Consider the following 24191-nt stretch of genomic DNA (forward strand, 5'->3'; position numbering starts at 1 on the left):
CTTGCCTACAGATTTTACCTCGGCTGGGGCAGGGGTGGGCTCCCTTGAGTGCCATGATCCGCTGGCTTTGCAAGGATTGCTCAGCGGGCCAGCAGTGGCGGTAGTACCCCCGTCCCCCAGCTGGCTTAGTTTAAAGCCCGGTGGAGCAGGTCAGCCAGTTTGGCTGAGAAGAGCCTCCTCCCCAGGGGAGAGAGGGGGAGGCCATCTCTTCCCAGCAGCTCGCTGCCTCTCTCGCCAAAGAGCGGGCTGTGGTCATGAAAGCCAAAGCCTTCCTGACGACACCAGCGCTGCAGTCTTTGGTTGACCACATAGATCCTCCTCTCCCTTCTCAGCCCATAGCCTGAGACTGGGAAGATCAATGAGAACACCACCTGTGCCCCCAGACCCTTTAGACCCGCTCCCAAATCCCTGTAGCACCTCATGACCTGGCTGGGAGTGCTCCAAGCAGTGTCATTGGTGCCCACATGAACAAGGAGCATGGGATAGTGGTCTGTGGGTTTCAGGAGCTTTGGGATCCTCTCCGCAATGTCCCGGATGTGGGCCCCTGGGAAGCAGCAGACTTGCCGGGCTAAGGGGTCGGGGTAGCAGATTGGCCCCTCAGTCCCCCTCAGGAAGGAGTCTCCCACAACAAACACCTTACGTTTTGTCTTGGGGAGAGCAGGGGCGGGAGCTGCAGTTGGGCCCATGTTGCCTGTGGGGGCCGGCAACTCAGCAGGCTCTGCTGGGGCAGCAAGAGGTGCGTACCTGTTGCTCAGTTCTGGTGGGGGAGGCGCCTTGGTGCGGCGGGCCTTAGGGCCCTTGACCACCTTGGTCCATGCCCCTGGCTGGAAATATTACTGACAGTTGAATATTACTGCCTCAAATCCCTAATTGGAATGGTTAGAGTTGTGCTTGAGTGGCCCTTTCTTGCTGAAGGGCTCTACATGGTGGTACATGGATGATTTCTCCCCTTGCCTGAAAATTCAGTCATGCTGAGTGCTTCAGAGTTCTGTCCTATCACCCTTACTCAATGTGTGTGAAGCAGTTAGGAGAAATAACCAAGTTGGGGATGGGGTCAGCATTTCCAGTAAAGGTTACAGTACTCAACTCTGTATGTCACCTCCATCAAATCTAAATAGTGCAGAATATAAGCCTAGCCCCTAGTCAGAAGCAGTGACTGGGGAGGATGGTAAGTGACAGTAGGACAAATTCATAGAAAATTGGGGGAATATTAATAAACTGGGGTAAGTAATTGAAAAATCTGGTGGAGTTGCATAGTTTCTCTTGATTGAGGGAACACACTCGCATTTGTTATGTAAACTTGTAATTTGAGAACCTTGATGGATCCTTAGTGCTCCTGGATGTCCAAAGAGCAACTTTTTTTTTTACTATCGACATGTGGTAAAAACAAAAATGGCCTTTCCCTTCAAATGCCAGTGTCAGCACTGGAGCTCTTGCTTCATTACTTGAATTAGAATTCTGTGCCACATTTTACATGGATTTGCTACTAGAAGCCTCTTAGAAACATCAGGTGATGCTAGGGTGACCATCATAGAGGACTTTCCAGTTTTCTGCTACTCTGTCCTCTGTTCTCTATTGATATGAAACTGGATGCCTTTATGTCCTCTATTTTCTCTCCAAGAGAAAATAGAGGACATAAAGGCATCCAGTTTCATATCAATAGAAGACAGAGGACAACTGGACTGTCCTCTATGATGGCCACCCTAGCTGATGCAGAATGTAGTTGTCTTTTTATTAGGCAGTGTTGCTAGTAGAGAGTATATTTACACCTCAGTTTTGTGAAGTACCTGGTGTCCAGCTCATTTAGTGTAATTTATGGTGTTGCTTTAACCTATAGAGCCAGAACTGAGTTGGCTCCTGAATACCTCAGATATTGCCTATCTGCTTATACAGTACCATGACACTGGGATTATCTGAGGCACTTAAATTTACAGCTCTCATATATATATATATATATATATATATATATATATATATGGGACAGAAAACTAAGCATTTTCAGTGAGGTTTCCCCAGCTGTGGAAATTGCTTCCCATGTTAATTCATTAGTTTGAATTTTGTACCCATCAGGTTATGCAATTCTATGAGCTTTTCAGAGAGAGGTGATGGCCAACAAACATTATCTCATGTCAGTCAATTGCTATTCCCCTTCAGCATTTATATATTTTTTCTAATGTACTGCTGTGATAAGCATTAATATTAGAGCTAGGGAAGAACACACTCTTTTCACCATGTATCCTCTCTAAGAGATGGACCAACTTACCTCTCTTATGTAAAACAAAGCAAATCTGTGCATGACAAAGGTATTAGCATTGGGTGAACCAACTCGCTAAATGAACTCTATGGTTTGGTCTAAAAAATGAAACATGGATACATAGTTCCATAAAGAGATGGACAGCACTTCTAGACCCAGCAAGTCTATATCTGAATCCTGATTTTCTTTAAAGTATAGAGGGAGAAGAGAAAGTGTCAACCCAGAACAAGACTTTTCTCCAGTACAAAATACTTCTATACCTCCTATTCCAAGACCCTATCACAAGATTTCCTCTTTCTACTTTAAAATCCTCGTGTTCTCCCTAGAAGAAACTTTGTTGAACGTAACCCTATCCAATTGTCTCTGACCTTCCCATGTGTCTCTGGGAAAATGACTTGGTGTTTCCTGAACTGCCAAACTTTTTCACTCTCTTGGGACTGTCCCCAGTTGCCAGATCCTACCACATTCTTACAACAGCCCCTCCATTAGTTTTACTAGTCACCAAGGCCTTGGACACTTACTATATATCTACTCAATATCTGAACCAATGTTTCCAAAACCTAATTATGCCTTTGACATGTTTCCAAAGTTAATGCCTTTTTGCCACTGCCCTCAATTATTATCACTGAGGGCAATTTTACCCTCTCTTCTTCCTTGCAGATTATTTTTGGATATAGCATCCCTGCCTACATCATGCCGTATGTGGTCAAATAACTTAAGAGTTAGATATTTAGAAAGGCAACTCAATTTTTAGTTTTAAAATCTGATCTCCAGAGTAATATGTACAGTTGTAAATGATATTGACTTGTCTGAAGCATTTTAGTCCAATTAAAATATAGTTGACAGACCAGTTTGGCTAATTACTATGGTGTGATATTTCTACTCTTTCACCTGCATTACATAAATTATCAATGCCTTTTAATTATACTAATTACCTGGCTCTTAAATATAAGCTGCTGTTCTTACAAGCATTCTGGTTACATTTTTAGAGATGCTTTAAAAACCTTTCTAATCAAATCTAGTTTTTTCGTTCTTTCATATTTTTTATCCTGAATTCAAGATTTTTACTGATAACAGAAATGCTGTGACATTGCAGTTTTATCACCAGCACGCGTGTTAATTTCCACTCTCTGCTATTTATTATTGTTTATTAAGGGCAAACACAGAGGTGATGTTAAAACTATTCTGTTTATTTCATGTCTTTATGAGAAGCTTGTACAGTTCATCGAAAAAAGAAGAAATCCTCATGGCTCTGAGTATGCTTACAGCCAACTCCCACAGTCCACACATCCTTGCTAAGTTATCTTCTCAGTTCTTGAACATTAAAAACATTTGTACCAATTTATAATTTGAAAACGTCCTTCCTTGTGGTACTTTCATTTTGCCCTGAATCAAAGTATTCACAGCTTGTTCTCAGGGTCCAAATCCAGATAGATGCTAATATATATATGCTATATATGCTTATATTCTTGTGTACAATCTCAGTGCAACAAATATACAGGGAAGTTCTCTGAAAATCTTGCATTTTTGTGCTAGATTCTTGAAATTATGTGGTGTTGGGTGGGATACTGTATGGATTCAAAACATTCCCCCAGGACTCTTATATTATAAAAGTCTTAGTCTGTCTGTAATGCTTTATTCACACTCTGATTGGTTGTCTGAACCCCCCCATTCTGTCCCCACTGTCATGGCGGCCCATGACGGTGGGGACAGAATGGGGGGATGTGGGCCTGGAGGCAGCAGTGACGGTGTGGGGAGGTAAGGCCAGCAGTGCTAGCTCCCCCTTCCCCACCATGCTCCTTGGAGGCGGTGGCGGGTGGAGTGGGACTGGAACCCAAGCGGTGGCGGGGGGATCAGCCCTGGGCCCTGGGGCCTAAGTCCAACGTGGGGGGGGAGAAAGGAGGAACAGGCCTGGGCTCAACCCGGCAGGGGAGAGGGGTAGTGGGCCCGGTGGGGGCAGAGGGGGGAAGGGGGGGAAAAAGCCCAGATGAGGGGGGGTGCAGACACAGGGCTCCATCCCTGCTGCTCCCCCCCCCCCCAATCCCTCCCCCTGTCATTCTTGACAGGCAATTTGCTCCTACCTACATAAATTCTCCATGTCAGAGTTTCATTACTGGCTTTTGAAGCTGTCTGTTGCTGCAGCTTTGTGGGTCTTCACTTCGTTACCTTGCACTGCACAGCTCGGTAGTGCATCTGGAAGGGGAACTTTGTGGAGTGCAGGATTGCTGAACTAGGGTGTAGTAAGTAGAATACACAAGCACACCATGTACTAGAAGAGTAGAATTAAAAGTAGGTTTCCAGGAAACGGCATCCATAGCTGCTTGAGAAGTTTATAGCTTAAATTGGATGGAATAATTATCATCTGGGTTAGATGCTTTTATTTTTAGGGGGTCATGTCCTTAGTTATGTGGTAGGAAGGAAACTGGAAAGGATAAATCTTTGGTCATTGTATTTAAAAAGGGATAATAGTTAGAATTTTAGCATAAAAGTTGGCTGCTGAGTAATCATGAGAGAATTGCATAGTATAATCCTCAGAAAAGAATCTTTGTTGATGGTAGAGGATTGTGGGGTATTCATGGCCCCTCTAGACATTCAGGTAAAGACATGATAGGATCTGATGCATGATCCAGACAATTGTGCCTCCTGCCATGCCACACGTTCATGGCAGGAGGCGTGATTGTGGGATCCAGCATCAGATCATATAATTCCTTATTGCCAGTACAGGGGGAGACTGGGATTACCATCCTAGTCTCCCCCTGTACTGGCAAGTATCAAGCTCCCATAGCTGTGAATCCCATAGCTGATGGGGCCATGGGGTGCTGCCAGGACTGAGAGTTCAAGGGGAGGGAGATGCTGCCAGAGTGTTGCCGTGGAGCACTGCTTCAACTTAGAGTCCCTTTAGCTGCAGGACTTCCTGGCTGTGCATGGTGCACCACTGTGGCTGGGAGCCCTGCCAGCAGACGGGGTTCCCAGCTGCAGGGGGAGACCCTGCTACATGTACAAATTAAAGCTGAATAGCAATCAGCTATAAAATCAGTTTCCATTATAGCTGGTTGGACCTTTTTTATGTCATGGTAGTTACTTTGCACATGTAGCCAGTCTAAATGAATTGCACAGTTAAGCAGTTAATTGCTTAATACATATAACGTGTAGAGTGGGGCACAGTCTTTGGAAGAAAACTTGGGGAGAAGCAAACTTATAGCTGGTAAGCTAAAGAAGCTAGCTAGGTTTCCCCCTCAGAATAGTTTTTTGGGGGGATATGGCTTCCCCATCTTATTCCCCATCATATAAAGTAACTTCTAATGAAACGTAAGTGAAATATGAGGTTCGTGTTTTTTAAATATTTCCAAGGATAGAAATTCTAGAGAGCCTTTAAGGTATCTTTTTCAATCTGAGATAGGGAGGTGGTCTGGCAGCATTAGACTATTATTATTTGACAATATGCTTATTTTTGGTCGGAACCATCAATCCTCCTGGATTGTGGTGTATGAATGAGGACCACCCAGACCTTCAATGCATGTGCCTGGGCAGGAATTTTTGGAGGAGTGGAGGCTGCCCAGACCTTCCATCTTCCCTTGAGGTCACTCGGACAGAATCCAAGGACCAGACTGAGTCCAGATGTTTGGTACCTCCATGGCTGCAGTTGTATAAGTGTCTGGGAATCGAACCCTGGTCTCCTGTGTGGTAGACAAGCATTAGACTAAAACACTTCCTTTAAGCAGGTTGGACAGAACAGACACAACATGAGTGATGGTGTTTTAAATCACTCTTCCTGTCCTCCTCTGCCTTCGAAGGTGCCAGAGCTGTGATCTAAAGGATTGTTTCTATTGGCAAGATGGTAGTTCAAGTTTCATGTCCAGTTTTTCATTTTTATTTACTGCTGAGAGTTCAGATTGTGTTAATGGTTTTGTACTGTCAACATACATGTCTGCCAAATACTGGAGTAAGACTGTCAGCTGCTCTCAAACAGGCCATCAAATGGCCATCAGGTGGTGATTACTTGTGGTTGCTGTCATCTTGGGCTCAGTTTAAATCAGCAATTTAGAACTGAAAGATTCAGATTCTCATTATCAGTCTCTTGATCCACCCAGTTCCTTTGGTGCTGTTTTAGGAGCATAATCCCAATGTTTTTTTCAAATCTTTGAAAGCAGTTGATCCTGAGTACCTCTCTTAGAAGATAAGACTTTTCCCACTGGTTAGTTCTGCTATAAAAACAGGCGAATTAGAGACTTTGATCATACTGGTATTCTTTCAAGTCAGATCTAGATGTGTTAGATTTTGTTTCTGCATGTCTGATAATATGCCAGAAAATAATCCAAATGCTAGGTAAAATTAGATTAATGGCTACAAAATGAAATCATAGCCAACTTTGATTGATTTGAACACTTGAAATGGCATTGTAAAGCTATCCTTTAAAGTACAAAACCATTTTTAATCTGTCATAAAGATATTTCTAGGAACCTTAGCACTAAGGGAAAGGATCACAGACTTGGTAAAATATCAAAACTCTTTTAAACTGCAGTTTTAAAATCAGACAACAAAGCATCAAGACTCTTGTTAAAAGTATGAATGTTACCATCCCGCTTCCTTCCTTCACGAAGTAGGAGAGGACAACATGGAAGTGCCCAGTCATCTTGTCTGGGTATTTGTAGACAACTGCTCAGTTTGCCAGTGTGTATTCCTAAATATTAATGGACTAATATTATTGCATCTCTAATGAGAAGTGTTACCAGGAATTACGCCCCTCCATTGTTTTATCAGCCATTGTCAGGTGCAGTAGTGATATATTAACTCCATGCTCTGATATGATAATCATCATGACACAATTACTTCGTCCTGGAGGGCAAAGTTCTAAAATTGGCAGCCCCTAACATAGATATAAGAAGCAAAAATGAAGCCTTTATATAGCTGAGCCTTAAATACTCATCCTGGGTCCAAAATGTTTTGTTTTGTGTCTCTACAACTTAGAGAGTTTCCTAAGAATAAAGAATGAAAAGCTTTACAAGTGGTGTCCTACTGGTCTCATTAGAACTGATGTCCTCCTGGTCTCATTTCCCATGTTAGTATTTAAATTACTAACATAATCAGGCTAAGTGCCTAAATTGCAACTTTTGTTTTGTGGGAACAGCCTGTTCATAATAGTTGTGTAATAATGAATACAAACCACTGATGTAATTAGCTACATCTCAACAAAAATGTCTTTATATGAGTGATTTATTCTGAAGCCTACAAGGTGGGGGGGGGGGGAAACAGTATATTAAAATAGTTTATTTGGCATTAGTATGCACTTCTAACTGGCTATTTCCCCTGCTATAAATGTAGTTTGTATTTATTTTCTATCAATCAAAACTAAATTGAAAAAAAGCACATCATTCACATCTTGACAGTCGCATTCAAAAGTGATGCTGCTGGTGTCATCACACTCTACTTTTGTACATGATTCAGTCTGACTTTTTACCTCTGTTCAGTTGGAGCCTAAGACTGGAATAGCAGCAGTGTTGTAAGTTAGGAGTAAATCTCACTGAGCCACGTAGGAGAGATTTGCCACAGGTCTTACCTGCATTACCACTGGATTATGCCAATCATAATGTTCCTTTCTTTTATGAATCATAAATTGCCTCACAAAATACAAAGCAAAAAGCCCACATTTGCACAAAGTAAGTATTTCTGTTCCTCAATCTATATGAAAGTAATATGCATTTTGAGTCAAACTTTCTCAAAGATAACCAAGCAAAAGTATCAAAGGATAATTTACTAGCTACAGCTAGATTTGTGTCAAATTTGAATTATGTGATTAACTTGTCTCAGCAAACATTTCAGAGACAAATAAACAGTGGAATACAAAGCCAGCTAACATGACAGATACAGCAGCTGGACTTGTATTTTAGAAGGCTTTCTGTGTTAAATTTGCCCACACTTTTGCATAACAGTCATTAATCCTCTAAATCTTTCTCACTAGACATTGACCTATAGGTTGTTTTTCCATGATAATCATTAAAACAAAGGCATACAGAACAACTTATTTTGTGTCATCAAAGCTACCAAGTGGGAAAGGAGAAAGGGAAATATAGGCTGCCTTCCTGAGAAGATTTTCCTATCCAACTTAAACATTAACCTTGTATACAGAGGTTTTTCTGTGTTGTCCTAGGAACTTCTGCAGATAACATGATTATCTAAAGACAGTATTTCCTCTTATTGTGGGACAATTTCTGCCTTAAAAGCCTTGTCTTTTGAGCTTCCCTTCTCTGTAACTCAATCCTTTTTCACTGAGAAAAAAATTGTAGATATTTACTTAGATTAGAACTGGATGACATCTAATCAAAAATAATTATAGTAAGCTTTGTGAAAGTTGGGATGCACTGAAAGTACATGTGCCAGCTACATTTGTCTCTGATTATAGCATTTTTTGCTTAAGATGATGACAGCAATCAAATTATGAAAATAATTTGCCTCAAAACCATGTATCATAATTTAGCTCAATTTTGCCGAGCTGTGCATAATAAGACAGTTACCTTATGCTAGATTACATGGATAGGAAGAACAGTTTAAATAGAAACCGGGGGTATCTACACAAGACTCTTTGCTGCCAAGTTGCCTAATTCACTCTGCAGTAAAGTGTCACTGTCTACACGTATGGAGCTATTAGGCCAGAGTAAACTAATTAACTCTGCCATAGGTTAGTATTGCCTGACACAAATACTATCCTATGGCGGAGTTATTTACTTCACTGCAACGCAGTGATGGGGCTGGCTGGGGCATGAGGATGCTACAGTGTAGGGCCGCCTGCCAGCTAGCCTGGCACGGTAGCACACTTGTGCCCCAGCCAAACCCTACACAACACATTGAACCAGGGGGAGCAGCTCCAGACTAGCAGGCTGCCCCCCTGGGACCCTGCCAGCTAGGGCTCCACCTCTCCAGCTCAATGTGATGCAGTCCCGGGCACATGTGTAAATGCTGTGCCTGGGAGCAATAAACTCCAGCACAAACTGCACCAGAGTTTATTGTGTTGCACTAGACGTGTCCACTGTGTAGTCTACCATTGTTTCCTGACACCATAAAGATATTCTTTCTCGCCTTGTCCCCTCTGTAGCAATCAATGGGCTTGTGGCATTATGAGGAATTTGTCTTTCTGGCTCCATTAATTATGCAATAGCACATACACTCCAGCTGCCTCAGGTTATTTGGAGCTCGAGTAAGGTGCCCTTCTCTGCATGACATCCATATGAAATATCAGGTACTTGGCTTTCTCTTTAAACAAAGTGAAGCTTCACTCTTCCAGGCCTTATTTTATTAACAATACACAGCCGATTGCCATTCTTGTCACTGGGAAGTGCCATCACTTTGGTTTCTGTAGTCCTTGTATCTTTTTCTTCTGCTGGTTGACAGAGGAGTGCGGGGTTGGGAGCTCTGACCTTTCTTTCTCCCCATGACAATAAGAGCCCTGCTTGTATATGTTAGAAGTGGCAGGTGATAAGAAAGAATGAATATGACTATCCTGTGCTCGTTACTGGCTATATAAAGAAAAGAGGGTGATTTATGTTATTTCTTTTTATTGTGAGTTCTTGTAAATCATTTAACCTTGTCTTGGAGTCCTTTTGTTTTTGCAGTTGCAGCAAAGAAGCTGCAGTGTTTACAGTCATTTGTGTCTTGAATATGATTATAAAGGATGGTAAAATGGCATTATGTTGGGGACGGCTGCAGGGGTCTCTGTGTCACACTGAGAACTGCCAGGACCTGGAACTCAGCTAATTGATAAAAGCATAGAAAAGCCACTCATGAGTCTGTTCTCGTCAATCACCAATTGGAACTGTGATAAAATTGACAAAGTACATGTTTGTGGATTGGCAGGGAGTGGGGGGAGAATGGTAGTGGAATCATAAAATTGATATTTGCTGGATGTCACTACAACAGCAAGGCACAGAAATAAGATGCACCATGTGGAATGCTGTAATGATGACATGGAAATTTCAAAGTGACCTTGAGTGAAGGAGAGAGTTAGCTTCTATCTGAAGTCAGATAGAAGGTAAGGCAGGGTGGCACCTTAGAGACTAACTAATTCAGAAATGCAGTACATAAGCATTTGGAGACAACAGCCTTCTTCATCAGATGCATCCCTGCCCTGCCTTTTGAGTGAGAGATGATGTGAGATCTCACATGTGGTGAGACCTCTTCACAAAATATATTCACCAAATATTGTGCAAAGTACTAATATTGGGTGTGGGTGTTTATGGTAGGGGCATGAAAGATTAAGATGAAGCTTTAGCAATGTGTTTGAAACCCAGCCCATTGCCCTATTCATTTTGTTGTCCGTGTTACGACAAGTATTCTGATTAGACAGAGTTTATTTATTTAAATAAATAGTCGATCACTAAAAATGTATGCATTTCTGCCTATCTGGCTGCCATTTTTTGTTGTTTGTTTACCAAAGTCTGTTGATGGTAAAGGATTCAATGAAGTCTAATGGGTGATGTTAATTTAGGTTCCTGGAAAAATCAAATCAAAGGCACTTTATCCTGGTTTCATAAAGGAGAAAAGGAAGTAAAGACCAGGCTTTATTTCTACTGCTGGAATATTGTAAGTTGATGTTCCAGTAGAGGTTGCCTTTCTTTTCCCATTTGTTCAGAATACATTCACTTTGCAGCACCCCTCGAGGAACTGGCACTGTTCTGGCTTTTGAATAATGGGAGCCTGGTGTGATTGTGAGTAAATATGGGAGCTGGTCCACAAAACAGCATTGTTAGCAATGAGAAATATGCTTTCTTTCCATGTGAACAAATGTTTCCCTCCTGGTGGCACAGTGAGACTGTCTGTCTGATTCTGGAACCTGATATCTTGTTTACATTTGATTCATAATTTCAAGTCAATGCAAATCTCTACAATGATCACAATTGTTTTTGTTGTGCAGCAGTTCTTGCCCTAATTCAGTGCTGCTGTGGGAACAAAAGGACTGCCACTTCATTCGGTGTTTCAGTGCACTGTAATTTTACATGGTGCAGTTCTGTTGAGCTTGCCTTGCTGTGTCATTTGTTGTGCCCATCACTATTACTTCCTTTTGACCTCTTCTCTGTAATTGTGCATGCATGACTGACTGGCTGCTGTAAAGGTACCTAAATGCAACCAGGCTCATTAGAGGAAATGTGAATTAACCAAAATGGTTCTCTCAAAGGTCAGTCCAGACCAACTGACTACCTGTTTATTCTTTGCCAGGCAGTAAGAGCCATCTGTCACATGACAATAAGCAAGAGTAGATTTCAGGACTCCATTTGTTTTTATGACAGTTTTTACAATTTTATGGAAATTGGCCCATTACATAAAACATAATTTTCCTCAGAAATTGGTATTTTAGAGACTTTATATCCCTCTTTAGTCATTTACATATTTAGCTGCTTTTACATGGAGCCCAAATATAAAGATGTTAAATAAAAAAAAAAAATCTTTAGACTGAAGTTTTGTCCTTTTAACAAAATCCTTGAAGGACTCATATCCGTGTGTGATACTCAGTGAAAACCTCAAGGGCTCCATTTCCGAGTTTTATGTGCCCTTGGAAATGGGGGAATTTACATATATTTCCTATAGAGCCTAGTAAGAGAAACATGTATAATGCTTTAATATTTAGCCTCAAAATCAGAGCCCACAATAATTTTCTAACAAGATTTTATTGCTCTTTTTATACTTTGAATATGTATTTTTCATAATCCTCTTTAATTCTTAACACATCTCATTGTCTTTGTCCTCTCTGCTGGATGGCAAACTTAATATGGTAAATCAAAATACTGCATACAGTTGTATTTCTGGAGTCCTGGGTTCAAACCCACGTGAAAATAAACTTTCTATTTTTTCTTCATCTGTAGTGAACTTTAATCAGTAGCACAAAATTACCACATGCACTGCTCCAGCTTAGTACTCTGCTCAAGAAAGGCTATAAGGATTCTGTGTATCAGGGCGGCTTAAAATGCACTGGCAGATCTATTTAAGGAAAGCTTGGACAGCACCTACTTGCACTGTGTCCTGCTAAACCCAGCAGTGTCCTTCATTATCATGGCTGCTAAATAAACATTTAAAAATGAGAGAAATGGAAATACCAACCTGGAGATGGTTTTCATTGGAAACATCAGATTCCTTGGCAAACAGCAACTGCCCTGCAGTTATAGAGATACACCTGGGTCTCTTCTGTGTGACAGGAATGTCCTCTTTGAGGCTGAAGTCCTTAGGTATTCAAAGGGGGGGCTCAATTGGGATCACTTGGTCATTTTCATGGTTTTGTTGTCTGATGATCACTATTTAAAATGTCAACATTTTTCCAACCACTACTACTGAGTAAAATGCAGTTGCAACCACGTTTTCCCCCATTGGAAATAAGCAATAATTGTAGCAGTTGTGTAGTTCTGGTGAATGCTGTTATTTCTTTACATATTAATTTGTACTGTGGTAGCACTAATGGATGCTAGTCACAGAGCAGGGTTCTCCTGGGCTAGGCATTGTGCAGGTGCACCAGAAAAAGTCTGTCTCCAGACTAAAGAACTAAGTCTTAAGTATACGAGACAGGGGCAGATCAGCTGCCTAACCACTGTCAGTGTTTATAGGCATCACAGCAAAGGAGAGTTTTGAAAAGGGATTTAAAACATGAAATTGATGTAGCTTTGTGATGTTTCCTTCTCAGTGTTAGGGGCAACATGGAAGAAAGTACATCTTATTTGAAAACATATTGACATGAGCCATGAAGGTGGACATCACTGCCATAGTAGATGCAAGGTGTAATATTAACATTGTATCAAAGATAATTACATAGAGCAGGGATAGGCCATGAACAGTCCTAAAAGGGAAGAATATGTGTTTGATGCAGTGGATAAGGGGAGGGATACAAGTTAACATGGTCAGATCTGTGAGAGGAGGCTGTTTTCTTTGCAGCAGCTGTGTGAATGGTTATACAGGAGACAAAGCAGTGAGACCAAAGATGAGCTGATTGCAGTAGGTGAGACATGAGATTGTGAGGTCCTGAATGAACAATTTAGTGGGGAGCAGGAGAGGACAGGCACATTTTACAGGGCTAATTCAGGAAAAGATAAAAAGATACAGACATGGGTTATATCTAAAGAGAAGGCTGTGTTCTGGATAACACGCTGGTTATAGGTATGAGCGAGAAGGACAGTGGTGGCTTTATGATAGACCATGGAATTGTATGGATTCTCACAATGTAATAATAGTATGGCTGTTGTGTCATGGTCAGTGAAAGGAAATTACTCTATAACTGTGTTGGGTTAACAGAATTTCCTGTATAACTTGTCCTAATCGTTTTCAGGAATTTAGGAAGAGTAACACAATAGGTCTAGGTAAAACAGTTGAAAAGGAGGAAAGCTGTTAGTTTCAAGGACCCTGTCTCCAAGGAGGATGCAGCTTGTTCCCAGAAATGAATGCCTGATTTTAAAGAGATGTAAGCGCCAAAAGTAGTAGCTAGGTACATAGGCATTTTTCAAAAACCCGATAATATCCATTAAAATCACAAAAAGTTAGGAGCATAGGCACTCTTGAAAAACTCAGTAGGTGCCTGTCTGCATCTTTAGGCATCTAAATACCTTCAAAAGTCTGGCTCTTGGAGATCAAAAGAACATGGAAGAGATTTGAGTTGGGGGGGGGGGGTTGTGTGGGGGAGGGGAAGGGGAGGTTAATGCTTCTCAGGACATGAAGTGGTGGCTGACAGGTTTTACAGTTTCTGTAGAGAAGTCCAAAGAAGTGGGTTGTTCCATATCCAGGGAAAGATGAGACATAGAGAAAAGCTACATGTCCATAGTCTGTTTTATTTCTTTTATATATGTTTCCCCTGAAATGGTTTAGTTTTAAAGAATTGGAGACTAGTGTTCATGTTATTACCACTGCCTTGCTCTTGGAGGGTACAGAAAAATTGTGTGAAAAGACTACTAAATGTTGTTTATAGCCCGTGTTTAGCTTAAGGTGAAATTGGGACAGCTACTGGAGATGAAAAAAAGAAGAAAAGAAAGGCAGGCTAAGGTTACTGTTCAGACCAAAAGAAACCGTTCTGAGAGAGAGAGGTGCATTTGTGAGTCATCAGCCAGGAGGTGATAGTTGAAATTTAGTTTGTGTATATATATGATCACCCAGAAGTGAGGTGCCAAGGATTTGCCTTTCACTATGACATTGCTCTTGGATATTGGGGAGGGGGATGTGTGTGTACTTACATACAACTGCACGCACACACAGAGCAGAAGTCTGAAACACTATATGAGAACACCTGTAACCCCTTCAAGACGGTCTGTTATACCATACATTTCTTCTTAAAAGCAGGAAATGTCAGACTCTCTTTGCCAGATAATAACTGCAATTCACTTGTACAGGATGCAGTTGTTATGGACAGTTGGTTAGATTGGACATAAAAAGATTTCCCTAACCAACTATATTCAATCAAACACTTTTAACTCACTAGTTATAGTGGACAGAAACTGCCATAATAATGGATATTTTCTGGATAATAAAGACATCCGTACTTTCCAAAAGAGAGTAGTGAGAATTATCAGGAGAGAGAACTCCTGATATTTTTCTTTTGCTCAGTAATTACTCTGAAGCTTTGTAAATGGTCTTTTATACTTCAACAAAAGACCCTTATAGTTAACAATCCTGGAACTTTACAAGATATACAGTAACCATGGAGTTCTCCTGAGTGTGTGTTTATACATGCCGAGGAGAGGATACCTTCAATCTGGAGGGTGCAGAAAGATATCTGAGGTCTGATAGCAACCACAGGTGAAGTGTAGCACTTACAACCACAAACCCTGAAGCTCCTTTGACCACTGAAATGTTAGGAGGCTGCTACCTTTGCAAATTAGCACTGAAAATTGTGTTCAACTCATAAGAAAGATGTCCACAAGCATATGCATGTAAATACAAACAAGGAAAAGTAGGATGAAATCTTGGTCCCATTGAGGTCAAAAGGAGTATGCCCTTGACTTCATTGGGCAAGTGTGTCTCCCATAAAGAACAAAAAAGACACATGAGCTCTTGAATCTGAGTTGTCTGATGTAGGTTTATCATCGCAGATACCTGCTTTCTTTACAAGTACTTACAAGATCTGAAGGCCATGAAGTCCTTGTAATCTGCATGTGTGAAATACACCTCTATAAAGACGTGTGCCAGAGAACACCTGGAACACTTATATTTTTGTAACTTTTGTTACTTGTTTTTATGGCCCATCAGCGTTGCCCAGACCTGTTCAGTTGAGCTGGCAGTTAGCAGCATAGACGAAACTTGTTAAACCTGCTTTGCTCTTCCCACACGTCTCGCTCTCCAGCTGAAACATTTGCTGTAATAAGAGTAGCAGGAAAATACAATTGCAATGCATCAGAAATAATTTTACCATTTCAGAATGATCTCTCATATTTTGTCACCAAGGTGTACATTTGTGAGTCCTATTTGTAAGAGTGCATCCACTGTGTCCGTTCCTTTGTACAATTGTACTAGATTGTAAGAATAGTGATGATTATTTTTTAAATAAACACTAATTGAGCATACCTGTGAATATCCCCTCTGTAGACCTCTATCAGTTCCTGATGTCTCTACCGTCATTTTACAGGTATCACTGCAAAGTTGTGTTTTCCTGATGTTTTAGGTAAATTGAGGCTGCTGATTTTTATTTTTTTTCTGAAGGCTGTAGTAAGAATGATCACAGTATATGGAGTTCTGTTAATCTCATGGTAGAGAAAATAACGAAATGTCTATTAAAGAAATATCTGTCGATAAATAGACTATCAGTAGAGATATGTATTAATATTAGACATCATCTCTGTTGCCCTTAATTCTTAGAGCTGTGAGAGGCTGTTGTGGACTTCAGTGCTGGTAGAACTTAAAAAGAGGAGGAATGGTTTAGTTTGTGCCTGCAGTAACAGCTGCCAAGGGGCTATTGTCCTTGTTAGCTATTGCTGAACACAGCGTAACAGTGTGGGAGGCCAGGCAGGGCAGGTATAACAGGTTATGCTGACTCCAAGGCATCTACAGATTCACTAGGCATAATCCAAAGTTGCCCAGTTCTGGAAGTTTTATGGTCCTTTTGCACTACAGATGCAGTACAAAGGGCTGAATGCCTAGCTCTGCATTTCCAAATATTGACTACACGTAGGCTATTCACATAGAAAAAACTTAACTGTACAGTGAAAGGGGACAGAGCCTTATTGCATATCAGCTCCTCTGTGGTAACTGCCCATGTGCACACACTTATCTTATGGTATGTGAAAGCTAAGCCACAATAGTTTCATCCTTATCAAAATAGAATAAGGCGGCACATAGGAGCTGTTACTTTGGATCAGCAGGCACATGGTACAACCCTGCCTCTTTTCCACCACAGTAAGTTGTTCATATCTCCATATTCAAATCACTGTTATCATAATCTCCACATGCCATCTCTTCCCTGCATGTTTTTTTAATCCATGTTTGTAAATGAACTTTACTTAAGCTAAGTTCATAAGCTATTGTGGAGCTGGTACTGTATATTTGCATGGTACTAACACACCAATTGATTGGGGTTTTTAGGTAATACTGTAATACAGTTAATAATTATATAAACTTAAGATCTTAAGCTCACATCTGAAGGTGAACTATACAGGCCTAAAGTTACCAGGCAGGATGAAGCTGATAACATTTAGAAACTTTTGAAAATCAGTGCCTAAAGTGCATGTATACAGAGATTTATTTTGAAAAGGGTATTTTATATGTATACATAAATAGGGACAAGATCAAGTGGTTCTGACTCTGCTCCATATGCACTGAGTGACATAGTAAATATTACAAATGACATATTATATAACTTAAATTAAAGTAAAGCCTGTGGTGAGTGCAGAACTGAAAAACTTTTACTGAAACTTTGTAATGATAAATATTGTATAGGTCCACAAATATATTACAGCTATTGTACAGAGAAAAAAAGAAAGCTTTGGATTTGTCTTTGCTCCAGCGTTAGCTCAGAGTATAAATTGGGTATTGCTTAAGCTCAGCACCCATCCACAGAAATCTCTGCCTCTAGTTAAGTAGAGCCTTGATCGCAAGCTAACTGGGCCATCACAGAACTTGAGTTGACACGGAAATGTTCCTCATGCTAGACATAGTAATGCAATGGTGGCACTCTATCATGTGCTGCTAAGGCAATGCAGCTAAAGTGTTTTTTGATGCTTTTGCTGCTCTCAGTCAGGCAGGTTAACACATGAAGGTTAATGTGAGAGTAGACAACATGAGCCAACTAATTCTGCAAAGATGACATGGTTTTTGTTGTATCAGATTTTTTTACGTAGAAAAAATCCATCCCTTTATGGAACTCAAGTGTCAGGCCACACTGGAAAAAGAAAAGCTCAGGGTACATGCAGGGAAATGGGTGGAAAATGTTGCACTTACTCTTTTGTATGCATCTGTACTAATGACTTGTGAAAATCATGCATTTGATAGCTAAAATGGGTAGACACCAATCCATGTGTGTGGACATTTGTCATACTTGTGAAGGGAATGCTGAGTGGTGCAGTTTAAAATGATCCTGAAGGCCTTTCTTTGAAAAAGAAAATCACAAAATACAAATTTTTGGGATCAATTGGCCCCATTTGCTTATCCAGTAAAGCATTTTATATTTCCCCATTTGGGTATAATTTTCCCACACAGACAGAAACTTCCAGTTCACTTAAACCTTCAACGGGGCAAGAAAAAAACACATTCCTTTCCAAATGGAGAGAGAAAATTTCAGCCTTCGGTTTAATTGATTTCAAAGTCAGTCATAAATCAAAAATCTACAAGTTGTGACAAATTGAAGACAGCTCAGTGTTGTAAAGCCAGAAACTTTAAAAAAGGAAAATAGCTCCTTATCTTCTCTTCTTGCATAGGGCCAAGCTCAGATTTGAGTCTCAGAAAAAGACAATAGCAAAATCAGACAAAAACAAGTGTGAGTTAAATCAAAAGCCCAACTCCAGTAAGGTCATTCATACTATAATAAAGCTGAAGTTACTTTTTCATTTGATATCTGTTCCTAAATGTTGAATGCACTTACCTGACCAGCTATTGTATCTATTACGAAATAATTAAATTTACATATCAATTATAATGTTCTCTATTACTCATCTTTGCTTAACAGAGTTAAACAAAGGAAATCTGCTGTGTTGTTATTAGCTTAATAAAGAAAAATCTTTTTGAAATTCTTATTAAATTGCAATGAATATACAACTAAATTGAGATTTAATTTTATTTTTTAATTAAGGGAACAGCCATTGATTGTAAGTCATTGAACATGTGCTGTAATCCACCATAACAAAACATCATTGTGACAACAGATCTCTAAACCATTTGTTAGAAACATAAAGGAACCCTTAAAAACATAACTGGTGAAGGCAAGTCACATGGTGATGTAGGGTAAAAGAAAAATATTAAAATGTTTAAAAGTATGTCTAAAATGGTCATGTTTTGATAGTTTTCTATTCTTTGTCTTCCTTATACATGCTATATTATCATGTATAGCCATCTAAAAACCAAACTGGGCAACTAATTCACTATTATAATTTCGTTATTACTATTACAGTACTAATATTGCTATGACTACAACCACTGATAGTATTATTTAAAAATTAAATCAGTCAGCTCGTCAATATTATATGGATATTAGATTTTGCCCTCATTCTTTTAGCTGAAAAGCAATTCCTGAGAATAACCAGTATTTTTCATAACATTTACATTTGAAAGGGTCTAGTATCTTGTGTGTCAGCAGGCCTTTGACAACTCATGGCACAGTAAGCTTTGTCAAGCAGTTTAATATAAAAAATAGTTCTTGGGGAAGGCAAATATTTAATGCTCATAGTACTGGCAAAAAAATAAGCAGATGCTATTCAAGTTAACCTGCATGGTTCTGCAAAATTGTCCTGCAACTTCTGCTATTACATGTTCTTCTTCAAGCCAGTGTGTCATGTAAGCTGGACTAATTTCCTGTATGGCAGATTAACGCAGTATTCTGTACACCATAGATCAAGATTAGATGTGTGAAACTTTGCAAATTTGGCAAACTGGAATTGTGCATGTGCAAATTCTACCATTGGTGTTCACAAGTGGTTTTGCACAAAAACTGAGCATGTGTATTTCACACGGCTCTTTAAAACCTCTTTGAAAATTTGTGTTGCAAATTTTGGTTTAGCCTAGATTGAAATGTCTGCCTTGGTACTGTTTTTACTACGATATGGAAAGGAAGCTGTGATAGGTGTAAGCTTCCTAGGGAAGAAATAGAGGCATTACTGCATGGGACATTTAAAGCAAGATTGAACAAAGCTAAATAAGATTATGTTGTTTTTGTTCCCTTTGTCATCTGTTCTGCAATTCAGAACACATACACAAAGCTATTTTCTGGCTAAAGGAAAACAAAGGAAGGATGGATGATTGAACTGTAAAATGAGGGGATCTTGCATAAGCTTCAAAAAAGGGAGAAAGGCTGAATGGTCTTAAACAGAACTTGATCACTGACTTGTACTTAGGCAATGGATTTACTTAGGAGAGTTATTTTTCTTTTTTCTCCTCAATATGTAAGAAAACTTGTTATTTAGTACAAGAAGGACCCTGTTCTTTGTCTTTGGATGTTTTGATTACAGATGCAGTGACACTGTTGTAGTAGAGTAGGATCACTGTTGACACAAATTAAGGCATGATGGCAGCAGTAAATATAGCTTTGCTGCAGCTTTAAAGAGATGACTTTGAAGCCAAATCAGTATGCCTGATCAATGTTAATAGGACCAGCTATGAGATCTTATAGTCTGTAGTTCCCTGCCAATTTTAGGATTAAAATCTGTGATTTCAAGCATTATCTTCTGAGTCATTTAACTAATCAGGCACCCAACGTTAAATGTTTGTACTTCTTTCCTTTCCTTCTCCTTTCTGGCCAAGATTTTGGTCACCTTTGCAGGTGGCAGTCTATATTTAGATCTCTCTGACACTTTCCTGGGCGTTAGAAGGAAACTGATAGTAGAGCTCCTTAAGCAATTTACCAGATATTCAATGCCTGCCATACAAATTATATAATTCCATGTCACAGTAACCTTGACCTTCCCGCCAGCATGATTGACATGTCAGGAAATGGGCAGCTTCTTGCAGTTACCTTGAATAGAAAAAGTTATACCCTTAAGATGGGAGACCGGTCATTCTAGCTTACTGCGATGAAACTGGTAGAGCACTGTAAGGTCAGCTAGTCCAACACAGGAAATGATGCAGACCCTTCTTGTTTTACCTGCCATATAGACAGTAAGGCCCCCTCTACACATTACAGGTATTGCACAGTTACCTTAAGACCAGTTGCACAGGCAAAGTAGCTATCGCACAATAAAAAGCTCCAACCAGCTATGAAGTTAGACCTCAAAAATGTACTAACTTTATAGCTGGTTGCTATCCAGTTTCAATTTGTAAGTGTAGCAGGGTCTAGGGGTTTCATGCATCCCCGAGCCCTAGGGATTGAGGCAGCTGCGATTCTCCAAGCCTGGGAGATCGTGGCTACGATCCGTCCCTCTTTGAGCCTGGGAGATCATGGGGCACCCCTGTGGCTGGGAGCTCCTCAACTGAGGGGGCTTCCAGCTGCAGGAGCTTGCTTCTTGTGCAAGGGGAGTCTGAGTTCAGGCTCCCCCTGCACCAGCAATAAAATGCGATGGGATCTATTTAATGCATGATACCACAGTTACACCTCATGTCATGGACATGTGGCATGGCAGGATGAGTGGTTATATGGATTGTGCATTAAATCCTATCACACCTTTACCTGCACTTGTAGAGGGGGCCTTAGGCAGGCATGTCACTGTGCACAGCATGCAAAGTTTCCAATGTGTAATAAGTGGTAGTGATTCCACATGGAAGGAGAACCTTTCCAATAGTTCCCATGATTTTTAACCAGCTGCCTCTTGCCCATAAGCAAATCCAGCATGTTATAATATAGATAACTAACCTGAACGCGGGCTGACAAGATCAAAATGATTTTGTGCTGAAAACTCCCCTGAAGTTCGAAATAAATGGATATAATATTAGTTGCAGCGATAATAAATATGAAAAGCAATTGCTCAGGGTTGGTGGACTGTAATCTGTGAATGATCTCACACTCAGGGATACCGAACAAAAATAAATCATGTACATGAAGGCAAGCTGCTCTAGACGGTCTGCGCCTAAAATCCGGTCTCGTTCAGCAAGGGGTTTTCTCTTGTTGTTGCCTCTTTAACGTCACATTCCAGTTAACATTGTAACAATTTGCTGTAACTTGTTTGCCTCTCCCCCACCTCACTAAAAATGACACACAAGAATTTCTTCCTAAACCTTTGAAAACCTTCCTTTCTTTTCATTCCAGATAACTTCAAACGAGAAGCACTGTGAGAGCTTGAAGAATGATGGAGATATTCTTATCCACACTCTCGGGGGACTGGCCCAAACTGCCAGGTGAGTTCCCTCGGGCTTTCAGGAATTTCCAGGGCCGAGATCTCCCCTCCCCTTTAGTCTGAAATGGCCTTCTCATATAATCACCTCGTGCACTACAAGCCTCTCGTGTTACCACCCCTCGCCTCTCAGACACTGCTGTCCTCAACACTCCTTTTATTCAAAGCTTTCTAGTTTTTCTGTTGCTGCTGTTGTGGTGTGCTTTGATCCCCAGATGCAGCAGGCCATAGCTATGTGACACAATCTGTTGGGCTTTTAGGGGTTTTTTGTTTTTTAATGGCTCACCTCTTCATAACCAGATACTGCTCTATTGTTCCCTGGTACAGTGTGCTGGCAGCAAAACATAACTTTTGTGCCCTGCCTCACAATAATGGGGTCTGTAAAAGCACAAACTTTTTGCATGTGCATTTGAGAAAGATGAGAAATATCCTACTTCTCAGAATGCCTCATGTCTTTTCAGGTAAGGTTACAAAACTGGGGTCCTGACCACTTCTGAAATGCTTGGGCGTCAAGTGTGAGAACAGAGCTGTTAATCCCAGTGGCCTGGGCGAAGTCCAGCCCGGGTTATGACACTCTCCCTACTTAATTCCCGTTGCACACTCAGTGGATAGTGACTGCCCTCTGCCATTCTTAAGATATTGTGTCATGGGCTGATAAGCTGTATTTCTGTGCAGAATGAGATATACTTTGTAGGCAAGTCATAGAGGTCACGAGCCAGTTATTTTTTAATGGTTTGGTTAATCTTTCTAGTGCCCTTTTGCACATGCAAGTGTAGGTTTTGTGTGAGTTAATTGCATGGCCTGGTCTAAGCACAAGTTCTGAAAACGGTCCTTATGCACTATTGCAGAATGCATTGTATTTTTTTGTAGGGGAGGATTTTGAGAGGGTGTACTAAACAGTGCAATTATGGAGGAGAAGGTGAAAATCAGTTAGTTGTGGGGTGCAGATGGGCATAAGGTTAGAGATGGTGTGGCAAGGGAAATGGTTGCAGAGAGCTAATGGAGCTTACCTTATATCAACTTGGAAAAGCCGTTACCCCTCTTTTCCATGCAGCTGCTCTGTTGCAATTTCCTCTATATCAAACTACATTATTAGACCGTAGTAATAAATCTCCTTACAACTCGCCTTAAGATAGGGAGAAAAATATACACTAACAGATTTTTGTTTCCTCTTGGTCTACAATTCAGTTCCAGTTTTTGTTATAGTGCTGATTTTAATTAATTATCTAAGGTACTAAACATCCCTGCATTGTCCATTCTAATCTTCATTTTGTAATTGTTTACTGTCTAAAAGTACCCACATGCTGCTGCTACTCAGATCCTTATTCCAGGAAAATGATAACTGGGCTAGATCCCAAGAAGCTTCCTTCATCAACTTCTGCCCTGCCTGCTTGATCCCAGTGATGATCAAATTGGTATGTTAAGGCCCATGCTACATTACATATATTATGCAATTAACTGGTTAATTGCACAATAAATTTAGATTGGCCACACATGCAAAGTAATTAGCACATGACTCTCCAGCTACAAAAAGAGCCAGCCAGTTCTCAAGTTAGTGCTTGAAAATGCGTAACAATTCTAACTGGTTTCTATCCAGCTTTAATTTGAACATGTAGCAGGGCCCTATGTGTGTGGCACCTCTTCAACTGCTTTGTTGCGATTCAGCCCTGCAGCATCTATAGGAGTACGAAAGGGCCTCATAAACAGGTCCTTTAACTTCCCTCTATGAGATCTGTCCCATTTTTCCTGTGCAAGACCTGAAGGCTAATGCCATCCTGGAGATTGTAAGTGGCTACAACTGGGGTGGAGTGACTGTGGGCTGTCAGCCTGTGCAAAAGAAAATAAAGGGTAGGAAGAGACCCCAGGAAGTCATCTAGTCCAGCCCTCTGCTCAAGGCAGGATCGTCCCTAAACCACCCTGGACGAGTGGTTCAGTAACTACAGCCTGTGGGCTGGATCTCTCCTGCAAAGAGATTCTGTGCAGCTCACGTAGCTGGGACAGCAGCAACAATCAGTGGCTGAAGAAGTAGTAGCTATGGCTGGGTTTCAAGTGGTGTCCTGCCCTAGGACTGATCTGTGTGAATTCAGCTGGCTGTTGCTAAAAGGTTGCTGGCTGCTGGTCTAACCTATTCTTCAAAACTTCAGAGAACTATGAAACAAAAGCTCCAATGTCTGGAACACCCTGACTTGCCACAGGTATAGCAGGGGGGCAGGGCACTGCCAGTGTCTAGCCCCTACAAGGAGAAAGGAAGTAGTTGTTAAATACACTCAGGAGAAGCCTGGCAGGTTTAAATAGATTGAAAGCTGAGCTGTACGTGCTTTCCTGTTGCCTTGAAGAAGCTACATGAAGCAGCATTGCTAAACCTTTTCTCTGCTACCTGCTCAACCAGTCAGGACAAACCATTTGGGAACAACATAGAATTCATCACGTGTTAACTGTTCTGAACTAGCTTTGTACTTCCCAATTTGTCCAGTTTGCTGTTTTCCAGTGAAGACAGTTGCCAAGACTATGAG

The 24191-nt window shown here is 40.7% G+C and overlaps 1 protein-coding gene across 2 annotated transcripts in view; it reads left to right on the plus strand.

Moving 5' to 3' along the window:
• ULK4 (unc-51 like kinase 4) overlaps positions 1 to 24191 on the plus strand; it is a 468513-nt gene that overhangs the window by 437995 nt on the left and 6327 nt on the right. For both annotated transcript variants that reach the window (XM_019483510.2, XM_019483506.2), the window contains exon 36: positions 21594 to 21682. In XM_019483510.2, the coding sequence (XP_019339055.1) occupies positions 21594 to 21682 (89 nt within the window). The remainder of the gene's footprint in view (positions 1 to 21593; positions 21683 to 24191) is intronic.

The sequence above is a fragment of the Alligator mississippiensis genome, chromosome 5 (assembly GCF_030867095.1).
Source record: "Alligator mississippiensis isolate rAllMis1 chromosome 5, rAllMis1, whole genome shotgun sequence".
Classification (NCBI taxonomy): domain Eukaryota; kingdom Metazoa; phylum Chordata; order Crocodylia; family Alligatoridae; genus Alligator; species Alligator mississippiensis.